This window comes from Lepidochelys olivacea, assembly GCF_965140295.1.
Source record: "Lepidochelys olivacea isolate rLepOli2 genome assembly, chromosome: 1".
In the NCBI taxonomy this organism is placed as follows: domain Eukaryota; kingdom Metazoa; phylum Chordata; order Testudines; family Cheloniidae; genus Lepidochelys; species Lepidochelys olivacea.
The window spans coordinates 39,972,481-39,987,576 of record NC_140411.1 but is presented as its reverse complement, the minus strand read 5'-3'; the positions used below and the strand labels follow the sequence as shown (position 1 = coordinate 39,987,576).

Genomic DNA, 15,096 nt, shown 5'->3' with positions numbered 1-15,096 from the left:
TTTTAACTTAAAATTGATGAATGTGTCCTGCTGAGAGTTCAGCAGCCTTTTTTTTTTTTTTTTTAACGGATTTGTTCACTTTTACTTTTAACCTCCATCCAGAAGAAGGAAATTTTTTTAAGCCAATCAAAAATCCACTCCACTGGTTCTGAATTTACAATAAAAACTCTTTTCTCCAAAATCCTCTTCACTCCCTCTAATCTATCACTGTTGACAAAAAAACACCATAGAATCATAGAATATCAGGGTTGGACGGGACCTCAGGAGGTCATTTAGTCCAACCCCCTGCTCAAAGCAGGACCAATCCCCAATTTTTGCCCCAGATCCCTAAATGGCCCCCTCAAGGATTGAGCACACAACCCTGGGTTTAGCAGGCCAGTGCTCAAACCACTGAGATATGCGCTCCCTCCCCACCTTTTCACCCAAGCCTATAACCTAGAGGTCATCTGTGCTTCCTCCCTTTCTCTCTTGCCTCACACATCCAGGCTGTGTCCAGATTTTCTTCCTGCATGTCATTTAAGATTTGTCTGTACAGAAAAGAAAGAAATGGCCTGGATGAGAGTTTTTTGTCCATTATTTGCTCTCCTGATTATGGTAACCTCCTTCATGGCACCCACATCTCTCTTCCAAATAAATCAAAACGCAGCTGCTAAGATAACTTTCCCTTGTTCATCACTGTAATCATGTCAGCCCCCCTTGGAATCCTTTTATTGGTTCCAGCACTTTCCCTTAGTCAAGCTCAAACGACTTGTCTTCAGCTTCATGTCTCTTCACGACTCCTACCCCTTACTACTTGTCCAGCTTTCTCTTACTGCATTTCACCCACCCCCCCTGACTCTTCCAGTCTACCAACAATGCCTTGACTGCTGCCCATCTGTCAGTGTTTATAAAACAAATGTGTAGGTGTGTTCTTCCATACTATACTTCATGCATAGAACTATATTCCTGAGCTCCATAAGACTACTGTCTCCTTCAGATTCTTCCTGTAGACCCAACTATACTTTAGTATGTGTTTAGGAAATTTAGCCAATTAATGATGGTGTCTGGTGAGATAGAGGGCCAAGAGGGACAGCTAGCGCATTGTTTTACCTGCTCCTCTTTCCTCACCATTCATATATTGTCTTAAATTTTACTCAGGGTAGGATCCTTGTCTTTGTATGATTTTGTACAGCACCTAGCACAATGGAACCCCTATCCTGGTTGCGGCCTATGGGCACTACTGCAGTACAGATGTTAAACAATGATATATTAGGTTACCAGGACATGACTTATTTCCTTCTCAGAGTACTCCATCTAGTGGCAAAACTAGAGTAATGTGTCATGGAAGTGGGTTTATATAGGAATTAGTGGAGTGGTAGGATTTCTATTCCAGGAGCTCATCGAAAAAATTGTAAATTTTGTGAAGGACAGGGAAACTTTTATGCCTTAAGTATGGTAAAACACACAATCAGAAATAATTCTGCTTCGTCTGCTATTTATAGCAAAATATAGTTGATCTCTCAAACTGTTTAAGCTTTTTCAGGTTTTAATTTTATTTCTTTTTCTTTTAATATCCACTATTTTTCCAAACCCATACTTGGTTTTATTTCTTACAAGTTACATCATTTAACACCTGTAATTCAGAACTGCTACTTCTTTTAGATATAGTTTTTAATACTAGAAGAAATATAGGGTTTTTTCATAGTGCGTGTAAGTGCTTCTAGAAGATGTCAGATAAATAAATGAGTGGTGTTAGTCTCTAGGCAAGTATAATATGAATAGTGGTGGTGCCAGGTTCTGCACACTGCTGTGCTAATTCTAGGAACAGGACCAGTTCTTGGAGTGAGACGGCAGTACTGTCTCTGTACCCATTCAGTCCTTGGCCTCTCTCATCCCAACTGCGGGTGTATCAGTACAAGATATATTTAATACAGGCTGCCAACTCACCTAATGTAGGCCACCAAACATCCATCAAATGGTGCTATTTGACTGCTAACATCCCGAACAAACTGAAATGGTGACCAGTAGCTGACTGGCTCCATATTCTCTTTCTAGTTACTTTAGCTGTGCAGTTGCATAATTTTTAAACTTTGTTATACCCTTTGATTTTCAAATCCTGACTTAAATATTACACCATACATAGTTTAACACTGAATGAATGTAAATCTTTTTTTATACTGTAGGTTCACTTTTGGCCATTTGTATATCTGCTATGTCTTATGTACAAGTAAGATGAAAGTGATATTTGCAATATGGTAAATGACTCCAATATAGTAACATTTTTTCTTATAAACTTGTCATTAGTTGTATGAAAGCATTGTACAACACATACTGTCTAAGAATTTTGTTTTCTTCTCCATAGATCAATGTAAGAGTTACCACAATGGATGCAGAGTTGGAGTTTGCCATCCAACCCAACACAACTGGCAAACAGCTCTTTGACCAGGTAACCCTTTATGATATGTAATAATCATGGCTAAAATGGATAACATTATAGTGTTATAGATTTCTGTTCATGCTTTCCAATTAATATCTTATATTGATCTAAGCCATACTAATAATCCGCTTGAGCCACCTCTCCTCAATTTAGAAGGAAAGCATTAAATACAAGGACAACTTTCCAAGAGTGGATAAGCAGCCAGGCTTCAGTTGAATTACGTATATCAAACCATCTTGAAATTAATACTATGTTTTATAGATATTCTCAATCATATACTCAAAGAATACAGGAATTACTAAGTGTATTCATTGTATGTTTATATAACTTTAAATATCCTTTAATAATAAATCTAAGATAGAAAATGTAACATTGAAAAATAACTAGACTGCCTTCCTTTCTATCGAAGTAAGGAAGCAGGAGTATGACACAATTCTTTTGAGGAATGGAATCTAATTAGCCACTTTTAAATAAAAATGATTGCATGCTTTCTTTTCTTTTCCCTCCTCCGACAACCAAGACAGCTCAAAAAGTGGTATGTCTTTATTCACAAAGCAGCAAGTAGGTTAAAGACTGTCATTTATGGTAGGTGTATAAGCAAGCACCTTCCTTTCCCTCCTAATCTATTGGGTTTTTTTACTTATGTTTTTGCCTACTTGTACTGGAATTTGTGGAGTCATACTTCAACCTTCATGCTCTCTTTTTCTTCCAGTTCACGAATAGAGAATCAGGGAAACAAGACTTCTAGAAAAAAGAAAAAATGGAATTAAAAAGTGATTTAAAACGGTCTCTTCAATAGTTCACAAGTGTTTCGGGGCAGAAAAGTTTTGGGGACAGGGCAGTCATCTGGCCTCCTCCCCAAGATGTATGGGTGAGTTGCCAACAAGAACTCAACAAGTAAAAATTGTGCCATCTTCTGGTATGCGAAGGCAGCTGCGACTTCTCTTCTGCCAATCTCTGCTACCTCTTGACATGTGGTATTGGGTGGAGGTGATCTGCTGCTGCATAAAGTCTCGTGCCCAGATAATCAGTTTCACCCATTCTGAAGCTTCTCTGAACAAGGGATAAAATATATAGATACAAATTCTCTCAATACCTACTAGATTCTCTCCTTCGAGTTGCCTCAGTTCCTTGCATGGCTTTCAGGTGGCCTCGGCAGTTCTTACAATTAGCCTGTAGATGTTTAAATTGAGAAATTGTTAGCTTGAGTCCCTTGGTTCATTTGCCATGCCTGTACATGAGGGGAGAAATCATTTGGACAGATCCAAAACCCACACATGGCTTCATAGACCCAAATCAATCGCTGAATTGTGCTGTGAAACAAATATGAAGTTTTCAGAGAAAAGGTGTAATATTTCTCTGTGAATATTACTGCCAACAAAGCGAAGTGACACATTCTAAACTAACAGTAGCTTGATTAGTCATCATGGTTATCTCCATGTGGTGTACACTGCAGTAAATTTTGTCCTTTATAGTTATTGCTCAAAGCAAGTTACCTTGTCACAGCATTATCTCTTGTCCGATGATCCTGAGGGTGTTTGAATGTCAGCAAACCCCTTTCTTAGTCAATGTTGGGAAGATTTAATGTGGAAGGCTTTGTTTCCCACTTCAGTATGATACTTTCTCCAAGCTGCTCTTTGTTTCCAGACTAGGGCATTTCCCTTCACTCTCCCTATCTGCTGGTAAATGGGAAGTCCAAGAACTCAGCATCTATGGCTTTCTCCCTGCTGTCACGAAGCTCAGTGAAGTCCTCCCTTATCCCACCTACATGATTCTGTTTTAACAGGCATCTCTCCATCACCACAAATTTTTTGTCTCATCCATTTGGAGGCCAGACTGGAGGTGAAAGGCTAATTTTGTGGGCCTTAACTAACCTGCTTTTCCCCCACTTCTTACTTCATAGGCGACACCGAACAGCATGAAGTATGTTTGTTAGCCACAAACTGATTTTTGTCAAGTTCTCAGAATTTACCGCTGAAGCTCCTGGACAAAATAGTGTATTCCCAATTCAGGAAAAATTTGGGGTTTTACTCACCCCCATCTCCTCAAGTTATAGCCTCATCCTCCTTGCCAGATATCTCAAAAGTCCTCTACTAAGTTTCCCAGGGAAGACCCAGTGAAATCTATTTATTTGGTTGCCTAATAGAGAATTCTTGTTCTGAAACTTTGTGTATTGATTTGTTGAAGTACGAATCCATAGCTCTGAGCAGCTTTTTTTAAACACTTGTTAAATATGCATTATAAAAGTCAAAATATGTAATAGTGTCCCTACAGCCTGAAATAAAAATTAGCTGAAACCACAGTAATAATTGTAAAAGCCCTATGTTATAGGGGGATCTGGCATCGATCTCTGTATTTAGGGCTTGTCTACATTACCCGCTGGATCAGCAATGGTCGATTTATCGCATCTAGTGTAGATGCAATAAATCAACCGCCAAGCGCTCTTCCGTCGACTCCAATACTCCACCAGGCGAGAGGCACAGGCAGAATTGACGGGAGAGCATCAGCTGTCGACTTACCGTGGTGACTTCACTGCGGTAAGTACATCTAAGTACGTCAACTTCAGCCACTTTATTCATGTAGCTGAATTTGCATAACTTAGATTCCACCCATGCACCCCGCAGTGTAGACCAGGCCTTAGATTCCTAAATGCTTCCCATTATTAAAAGATTCTTATGATATTTTCTACTTTTTGAGAAGGTCTAGCATCCAATTTTTGCAGCAGGGCTTTGTTCTTCTGCAAGGGAAAGCCATGGGGCCAGGGAGGTGCATCCAGCTTCATCCCATGAAATTCCACTGAGATTTATCTGAGTTACTAGCTGATGAAAATCACCATTTCTTTGCTATGGCATGTGTTGTTACTGCTTAATTTTAACAGAATGTATAAAGCTTTGGGCAGCTGGAAGAACACATGCACTGGGCTGTCTGAAATAATCTCTCGTTGAATACTACTCAGTGAGGGAAAACTTATGGTACTTAACAAAATAGAGGACACGTAAAGGGTGTCCCAGAATAGAGGGGGATGGCAGAGCCTTGTTTGTGCCCTTAGAGACATCCGATGGAGCAGGAAGGATTCAGAGGGCTAAAACCCTGAACATTCTCAGACTAGGCCCCCACAACAGTGACAGCATGCACTGCAATTGGAACCCCTGGGAACAGAGACTTAGTCTGACTGCTGCCAGAGCAGCTGTCCTGGTGGTGGGGCATAGGTGAGAATTGGGCCAGGTTTCCCCCGACTCAGTGCATGGACCCAGTTACCCATCACTCTTGTGAAGCCATCATCTGGGGTAGGAGCCGATCTCTCAAGGTGTAGAGTGCCAGGCTGGGCTACCCTGGCAGCGTCCATGGCCCAGCACAGCCCCAACAATCCATCAGTCCCTTTGGGGGCATCACATATAGCAGGAGCCCCTGACATTCTGGAGCAGGTCAGCAACTCCTGGGGTAGAGGTGAGTACAAATTCCTGGAAATCAGGACAGCCTGAGTTCTAGACTTAAATCTTCTGCTGACTGATGTTAATAAGTCTGTATTATGCATAATGCTTATTATTAACCATGTCTGATAATCAACTGAGAGATTACACTAGCTGGGACTAAAGTGCAGATCTCTAACATTGCAGACCTGTAGCTCATCCACTTAGCCACAGTTCCTTTCAGAAAAAGCCTGCCAAACCTTTATTCTTGGCTGTGTGGTCTGGAATATAGGGATACTTATGCATAGGTAATCTACTGAGAGAAGTATTATTAACCCCATTTTACAGATGGGGAAACTGAGCGACTTGCCTGAGGCCAAACCTTTGAATCAGTAGCAGAGCCAGGATTAGAACTCAACCTCCTGCATCCCAACTCTATTCATTCGTCCAGACCACAGTGCTTTACTAGCACAGGTGCTGAGTATAATTTCCATTGACTTCAGCTGCAGTTGTGAGTGCTTATCAGCACTTCTTAAAATCAGGACAAAAGGGTTCAGGTTTGGCACCCAGAAAGTGAAGAACACACAAATAGGGGCCATCTACCAAAACTTTAATTTAAGTTACTTGCTCAGCAGCATATTGGAAGTCTATAGCAGAGGAAGGGATAGAACTGAGTTATCACTTGTGGCATTCAACCCTTACAAGACCATGCTTCTTTTTTCTTGCATACCCTGCTTCATTCTTTACACACCTCCCAGTTTCTAAAGCAAATGAGACAAGGGTCCAACAGACACCAGCTTTGATCACTACAGAACTCTGATTCTGTTCCCTGAGCAGTGGCCATCCTGTGTGCTGACCAGGGTCAGATAGAAAAAAATGATATGGTGATAATTAGACTTATCAGAGTGCATGTGCAGAGGGGAGCAGAAGTAAGGTTGTACGGGCATCCTTAATTATGGAATTATCTCACTGTCAAGTGTTTTATTTTGCAAAGTAAACAACATTCTTTGAATGTGGGCTTTTTGTGTATATGTATGTAATTCTATTTACCTCAGACGGATCTGAACACTTCCTTAAAACATAAGCTCCTGCAGTAGATTGGCTGCTACCAGAGTCCCATTTGGGTATTTTTTATTTGAGCTTACTGATTTGATCCTTTGGCAATAGAGTCAAAAATATCTCCAGATGTTGAGGAAGGAGAGTTGTGTTAAACATTTTACTCCTCTCCCTAGTACATGAGGAACCAAATAGAACAGAGCAGAAGACTTTATGGGGAGAATGTCCAAAATCACTAGTTGATTTTTCAAGCTTCAGAGCTCTGGCTTAGATATCTCACAGCTACAAGTGAGACTGGATCTTTTCTTTGCCTAGAGAGGGAAAAGTTCAGACTTCTAGCAGCATCAGTATATGACAGCCCAATAGTGTGTGCAAGGATCTGCAACTAGCATGTATCTCGAATTTGTGAATCTTCAGTAATGAGATATGATCGGGGAGTTGTGACATGAATGCAAAATGAATAATATCTCATATCTTGGTGAAATAGGTTTCACTTTACCACTGCCAAAACTTGAATCTTTACTGTCTCTGCATTTCAGTAAACCACCTAATCAAGAATGCTGGAGATTACTGTTGTCCTTACAAGTCCTTACATCTATGTGGGCCAGCCTTTAAATTAGCTTATAGGAAGTTGATTGTGGTTCCCCTGTTGCACTGATTTGAAAAGCTGTCCCATAGTAAGTTTGTTCTAAACTATTTCCCAATTGAGGTTAATGAACCTATGGGGTTATCCTTACACTCAGAGGATGAACTTGGATCAAGGTAACTTACTGCTTTAGGCCAATCATAGAATCATAAACAATTAGGGTTGGAAGAGACCTCAGGAGGCCATCTAATCCAACCTCCTGCTCAAAACAGGACCAACCCCTCCCCTTTGACAAGCCGGGCCTTAAAAGGACTTTCCACCACCTCCCTAGGTAACCCATTCCAGTGCTTCACCACCCTCCTAGTGAAATAGTGTTTCCTAATATCCAACCTAGACCTCCCCCACTGCAACTTGAGACCATTGTTCCTTGTTCTGTCATCTGCCACCACTGAGAATAGCTGAGCTCCATCCTCTTTGGGAACCCCCCTTCAGGTAGTCGATGGCTGCTATCAAATCCTCCCTCACTCTCCTCTTCTGCAGACTAAACAAGCCCAGTTCCCTCAGCCTCTCTTTGTAAGTCATGTGCCCCAGCCCCCTAATCATTTTCGTTGCCCTCTGGTGGACTCTCTCCAATTTGTTCACATCCTTTCTGTAGTGGGGGGCCCAAAACTGGATGTGGCCTCACCAGTGCCAAATAGAGGGGAATAATCACTTCCGTCAGTCTGCTGACAGTGCTCCTATGAATGCAGCCCAATATGCCATTAGCCTTCTTGGCAACAAGGGCACACTGCTGACTCATATCCAGCTTCTCATCCACTGTAATCGCCAGGTCCTTTTCTGCAGAACTGCTGCTTAGCCAGTCGGTCCCCAGCCTGTAGCAATGCATGGAATTCTTCTGTCCTAAGTGCAGGACTCTGCACTTGTCCTTGTTGAACCTCATCAGATGTCTTTTGGCCCAATCCTTCAGTTTGTCTAGGTCACTCTGGACCCTATCCCTACCCTCCAAGCAAAGCTTCTGACATCTAAAATTTTTCAGAAAGCAATCAGTTGTATTTGTCTCTAGATAAATGGATGATTCCATTGTGTAGCTTCTAAAAGGCTGGTATTAGTCTTCTGGTTTAGTTAAAATTAAGACATTCTACTTCTTGCATTTTTGGCTAGGGCATCAGCAGAGATCTGGGAAGTGGCCAGTAAGACAATGCCACTGACATCACTTGGAGCGCTCTCCTCCAACACTAGTACTGCTAGCCATATCCATTGGTTATAGGATGCAGGAAGAGGAGACATTAAACAATGAATTACTTACCAATAATCATGTCTGTTGTCATCTTTCCTCCCCATCCTAATCCCATTGTCTTCTTCTCTTGTTGTTTGGATTGTCTTTCACTAAAAGAAAGCAGTTATTTGGCCTACATGTTCTTAACTTGAGTGAGAGACATATCACTTCATGCTGACTGGTTGTGTATGGAGGAAGATATTATTATAATTAAGAGTAAGCTATTCCTTCTTGCCCTGTCTTGTATACAAATCTTTTATGGGTTTATTTGCCTAAGCTGGTTGCTCACAAAATCTTGCTGTATATTGTATCCGAATCTGAACTTGTGTTTGAACCATTACACCCAAATCCAGGTGCCCTTCAGGTTATTGATTTAATGATTCTTTTACTTTCAGGTGGTGAAAACAGTTGGTCTGCGTGAAGTCTGGTTTTTTGGGCTGCAGTATGTGGACAGCAAAGGCTATTCAACTTGGTTGAAGCTGAATAAAAAGGTAAAATATTCTTGATTGTTCGGATGAACTTTCAATTTGAAATAGTTTATATGCAGGCTTGCTATTTGTATATATTATATTACAAATTGTAATATAATTAATGGTCAGATTTCTTTAAAGATTAGTTCAGCTCAACTTTTTATAAACCAGTGGAATCTTACTGTACAATTGTATCAGCATTTTATTTGACTCAGATGAAGATGTGTTTTCCTGTACTTCAGTTACTGTGGTGATTTGTACATTAAAAAAAACTCTCATATTTCATTATCCTTGATCACAAACGAGCTTTCTTCCTCTGTCCCTTTCATACAGCAGAATTTATTTTTGGGGAAGAAAAGTTAGGAATAAGTTTTAAAAAGCAATGTAGTATGAATATGGCTATGGAATTTCCCATTTATATTGCTACCTATGTTAGGCCAGGATTTTCAAAAATGGGTGCCATCAGAGGTGCTATTTCAAACGGAGGCAAATGCCTTTTGGTATTAATTTTAGCCTAGAATGCCTTTCATTTCATGTTTTAGAGAAACTGCCAGCCCTGCACGGCGCAGTGATTCTGGTTTTTTTAGGAGCAATCCTCAGATGTAGAGCTGGGTGGGAAATGATTTGCTCATCTCATGAAAACTTTTTTGAGATTTCAAAAATTTTCCTAGTTCACATCAGAATTAAAAAGACCTTTCCAGTTTCTTTTCTGGGGGTGGAGTGGGAAAGACAGATATCCACCCCAGAATAACCAGTAACCTGGTGATTAGTTGCCGGCCAAAGACTTACACTCACTTGGGATGTGGGAGATTCAGCTGTAAGGGACTGGAGTGCAGGAGGTCTGGCTGGGCTGGATAATCCCTAATGTGTGGTGGTAGGTGAGCAGGGGTTGGAGGAGTCGCTAGAATCAGGCTGAATAAACAAGAGTTAGGGTCAAAGTCAGGCCTGGGTTGGAGACTGGAGATCAGAGGTAGGATCAGGCTAGTGTCAGGAGGAAAGAGTCAGGGTCAGAATCAGGCTGGGATCAGAGGTAAGCTCTGTAGTCACAGCAGGCCTGAAGTCTGTGGTGTTGCCTAGACAGCTTCCTGAGGCACCCTTCAAGGTTAAATAGGGTGGTTGGCCAATCAGAGGACGCAGGGTAATGTCACTCTGGCTCCCTTGGGCAGTACGACTTGTGGCACTTACTCTCCATGGTGCTCCCTGGCTGTGTTTCTGCATGGCATTGTGGGAATGTCAGCTGTGCTAGGCTCTACTGACCTGGGTTCTAGTGCTCACATCCTTACAGTGAGTGTCCTAACCACTAGCCTATTGGCTATTCTGCGTGACTTTCTCTTCATATCTCCTGTCATATAAATAAATATTCATTGAGCCAAAATTGATTCCATTGGGGCACTCACCTGCTATGTGGGAGACTCAAGTTCAAGTCCCTGCTCTGGCTATTCTGGAATGGCTTTCTCTTTGTGGTTTTGTCCAGTAATTCCCTCCTGAACCTTGAGGGCATATCTATACTGCAATGAAACACCCATGGCTCCATGTCTCAGAGCCTGGGTCAATTGACTCAAGCTCATAGTGCACGTGCTAGGGACTTGGGTTCTGAGACTCATTCTCCTTGTGGAGTTTGAGTCGGGGATCCAGCCTGAGACTGAATGTATACACTGCAATTTTTAGCCCTGCAGCCTGAGCCCTACAACCCTGAGTTAGCTGACCCAGGGCAGCCATGATCTTTTATTTCATGTAGATGTTCCGTGAGAAACCTTGAGAAACCTTTAGTCAAATCTGGCATGTTCCTGTGAAAAGTCATGGGTTTGACAAGTGTGCATTTTCCAACACAGAATTAAGTTGAAAAATTTTTCCAACTAGCTGTACTCGGAGGTTGCCATTTATTCAGCCTTTGTCCCACATTCTGGTAGGCATGATGAACTGAATCTGTTCACCTGGAAGGTTATCTAGGAGATTTCAAACTCCCAGAAGCTCAGTTTCATATAAATAATTGTTTTAAAGCCTACAGTTCTTTTTGGTTCGTTCTGGTAGCTTTCTTCCAATGCTTGAGGAATCTAGGACTTAATGGATAACTTGGCAGCAACGTTCTATTTTTGTCTCTAGGTAGGAATTAAGCAAAATATAGTCTTGGGAGGCAACTTACCTTTTGGAATAGGCAATTTACTAGAATTTTCTCTTGTCAGCTCACTTGATGAGAAGTAAATACTCTAGATAACCCATGTCATGGTAGTTCTTTCTGAACTTTCAGTTTGTAGTGGACATAACATTTTAAGAATGGAGTACTTTTCAGGTCTGTCTTCATTAGAAGCACGTATTCAGTGTCTTTTGCTTTGTCTTAAAAGTTGAAGAAGAGAACTGCAGCTGAAGGATGCATTTCTGATACAGTGATGAAATAATTGCCTTTATACGGTCCTGCTATCTCCCTTGATTCTGAGAGCACTTTAGAAAGCAAGACCTATTGAGCCATTTAGGCACTATCATACTACAAATAATAAATAATGTTGTGACTCTCCTTGATCATTGTGTTCCCCAGCCCCAGCTGGCTCTGGTTCATCAGTAAAATATAAAAATATTTGAAAATTGTCTATATCTTTGAATGGACATAATATTATTATGTTGGAAATTTAAATTTGTTTGTCATATATTAATTAGGCAGATTCTACTGCAAAGTAGTAGAACTAGAACTTTTTTTCTTTTATAAAAGTGTCCATACAGATTCTTCAGGGGGGGAAAAAAGAGGTGGGACTACGTATTTCCTTAACCATTAGGTACTCTTTACTTTTAAGCCAGTTTGCACACACTTTTGGGCAACCTCCAGTTTACTGAACTTTAGCTAAGAACTTGTAGGGTGACAATTGGTCTTTACAAATGAAATCTAGGGTATTTTATTGTAAATATTTTTAAATTACTACATATATATTTGAGTTAAATGTGGATGGGGTTGATTGGATGTAGGTGTAAATAATAATAATTAATAAGAACAATAATAAAATAAAAATGCAAAAATCATAATTTTAGCTTAAAATAAGTTTTCACCATGACCTACTATTTTAATTATGTGCATTTTTTAATTAAAAATGTTAACATCTAGTAAAACACCAAATCAGAGCCAAATATAGATAGTAATGGAAGTCTTGCTCGAGAGCAGGCAGGCCAGGATGAAAAAGACCATGAGTGAAATCCTGGCTCTATTTCAGTCAATAGCAAAAGTTCTACAGATTACAATCCATAACTTCTGTGGACAAAAAATGTCTCAAGCATGGTTCTTGTCACAGAAATCGCAGACATAACAAGCATCTGGTCTTAGGCATACATAATGCAGTCATCTTTTGGATCCATAGTTCTCAATTTAGGTATTTCCTTATTTACATTCCTCAGAAAAGGACTGTAAAACATAAACCCAAATATTTTTAAAATTTGGGATGAATTTTATTGAGATGAGAAGGGGAAAATCTACAGATTTGTCTCATGTCCTGCAAGCAGTTAAGCACATTTAACTTTTATGCAGTAAGAGTAGTTCCATAGAGCTCAGTAGGACTACTCACAATGCATAAAGTTAAGCATGTGCTTACACGTGAAGGATTGGGGCCTTTGACAGTGTTTTTTCTGAACATTTCTATTACCATTTGCTACATCTGCAAATTTTACTTTACATTAATTTTAACCTGTTTGTCTCAGCAATGGTTAGTATTGAAATGTAAATAGGACCAAGGAAAATAAGTAAAAATCAGTTTATTCATGTCATATTGGTGATAAAAGCAAAATTTTCTTATGCCTTCTCAATCCATTGCTAGCTTCAAGCACTCAGCCGCTGACCTCTCAGTGATCTGCTGCATACTATCTATCCATCTTCTCTCTGGTCATCCCCTGCTATGCTGACCTACCACCATTCTTCCATGATAACTTTCTTGGGTTATTTTCATCTCTATGCCTGATTTAACTGGGAATTGGTCCTGCTTCGAGCAGGGGGTTGGACTAGATGACCTTCTGGGGTCCCTTCCAACCCTGATATTCTATGACTCTATGATTCTATGTGACCAAAGTACGTAAGCTTGCGCCTGTTGATTTCTGAGAGCAAATTCTGCTTCTCTCCAACAATACTTTTAACATAAGCATTCATCATCTTTTCCATCCAGGAGATACACAAGAGTCTTTGCCAGCACCATATCTCAAAAGCTTCAGGGTTTTTTTTTTGTCGGTTGCCTTAATTTTCAATGATTCCCATCCATAAGACACTGTGGAAAAAGTTAAGCTTTTCACCAATCAACTTTCATACATTTTGAGGTGCCACATTATTTCCAAACTTTTGTAAGGGAGGTGATGGCTGAGCAAACCATTCTTAGTCATTTTCAAATTTCTTTGGACAGCCTCTTTGGTGGGATATGTATGATCCCAGATAACTGAATTAATCTGTTGCCTCTGTCACTTGATTGTTAATTGTGATATCCACTGGCATCCTTTTTTGTTAATAATGTCAAAGTGGATGGATTTACATTTCACCTCATTCAGGGATAGTCCATGATTCTCACTATTTTTACAGACTCCCAACTTTTGTTGCATTGCATTGATAGTTGTGGCGAAGAGCGTCCTGTCATCAGTGTATCTGAGGTTAGTTAAGAGGTGTTGATCAATGGAAATCCCAGCTCCATCCACTTTGTCAAAATCTTCCAGGGCTTGTCTCAGAATAAATTCTGCATACATGTTGAAGAGGCTTAGGGATGGAATACACTCTTGGCTCATACCCTCCCTGTCACATGACCAGGATGTGGACAGTAATGCCTAGTGGTTGGAGCAGGAGTCAGGCCTAATGATCAGAACAGGAGTCACATCTGGTGGTTAGATCAGGAGTCGGCAGCCAGGAATTGGAGCCCATGGTTAGAGCAGGAGCTGGAGCCAAGGGGTCAGAACTGGGAGTGGGATTCCAGATGTCAGACATGAGGAATTTGAGCTGAGGATCAGAATTCAGTTACTTGGAGTGAGGCAAGGCAGGGGGAAGGCTGGGGTTGAGCCCAAGGTGGGAGCTAGGCTGGGAACAAGTGGGCAAAGGGGCTGTCATAACCACCAATGAATCTTTCAGGAGCCACCTAACTACTGCAGCTGCTGGGCTTAAGAGCTGGTCTGCTGCCGCCTCAAACCAATCGGGTGGTGTAGCCACTTAGGCAGCTTACTGCAGGCTAGTTGGTCTCATTAGGTTGCCTGGATACTGGCTCTGCTGCAGCCTCTGATTCCTGACACGGCCCAGTGGAAAACAACTAGTTGTTCCCTGCTGCTGCTTTCACCATGGTCTATTGTTGATGGTACAGACTTGCCAGGAGTTCAGTAAGGTGCTTTGGAATCCCCATGTCTGCCAGTATCCTCCAAAGATGGTCATGTTGGATGGAATCAATTGCTTTTGAGTAGTCAGTGAAACACATGATCAGTGAGTGACTGTACTCCCTGTATTTTTCAGTGACGTGACAGATGTTTGCGATTTGATCATGCATGCCTCATCCTTCTCTGAAACCAACTTGTCGTGGTTGTAGTTCTGCTCCTATCCTTCATTTCATGCGATTCTGGATTACGTAGAGCAGAGCTTAGCTTACATGCAATATCAGGGAGATAATATGATTGTTACTACACTGTTACGTCACCTTTTTTGGTAGGGCCAAAGGATTCCCTTCATTCAGACATCCAACCAATTTCTAGTCATCCATACATCACTGCAGATTTAACAGCTCTGCTGGTATGTTATCTAACCCTGGTTCTTTCCCAACCTTCATTTTCATAATAGTGTACAGCATTTCCTCTTGTAGGATTGATGGCACTAGCTCTGTACTCTCCTTTCTGTTGCTCTGTATTGTAAGAGGCATACAGATGGACACAGTAATCTCCATTAGCATTTG

The 15,096-nt window shown here is 41.0% G+C and overlaps 1 protein-coding gene across 2 annotated transcripts in view; it reads left to right on the top strand.

Moving 5' to 3' along the window:
* The window catches only part of RDX (radixin), a 132,260-nt gene that overhangs the window by 76,444 nt on the left and 40,720 nt on the right, over positions 1–15,096 (top strand). For both annotated transcript variants that reach the window (XM_084630921.1, XM_084630920.1), the window contains exons 3-4: positions 2,342–2,425; positions 9,140–9,235. In XM_084630921.1, coding sequence (XP_084487047.1) covers positions 2,342–2,425; positions 9,140–9,235 — 180 coding nt within the window. The remainder of the gene's footprint in view (positions 1–2,341; positions 2,426–9,139; positions 9,236–15,096) is intronic.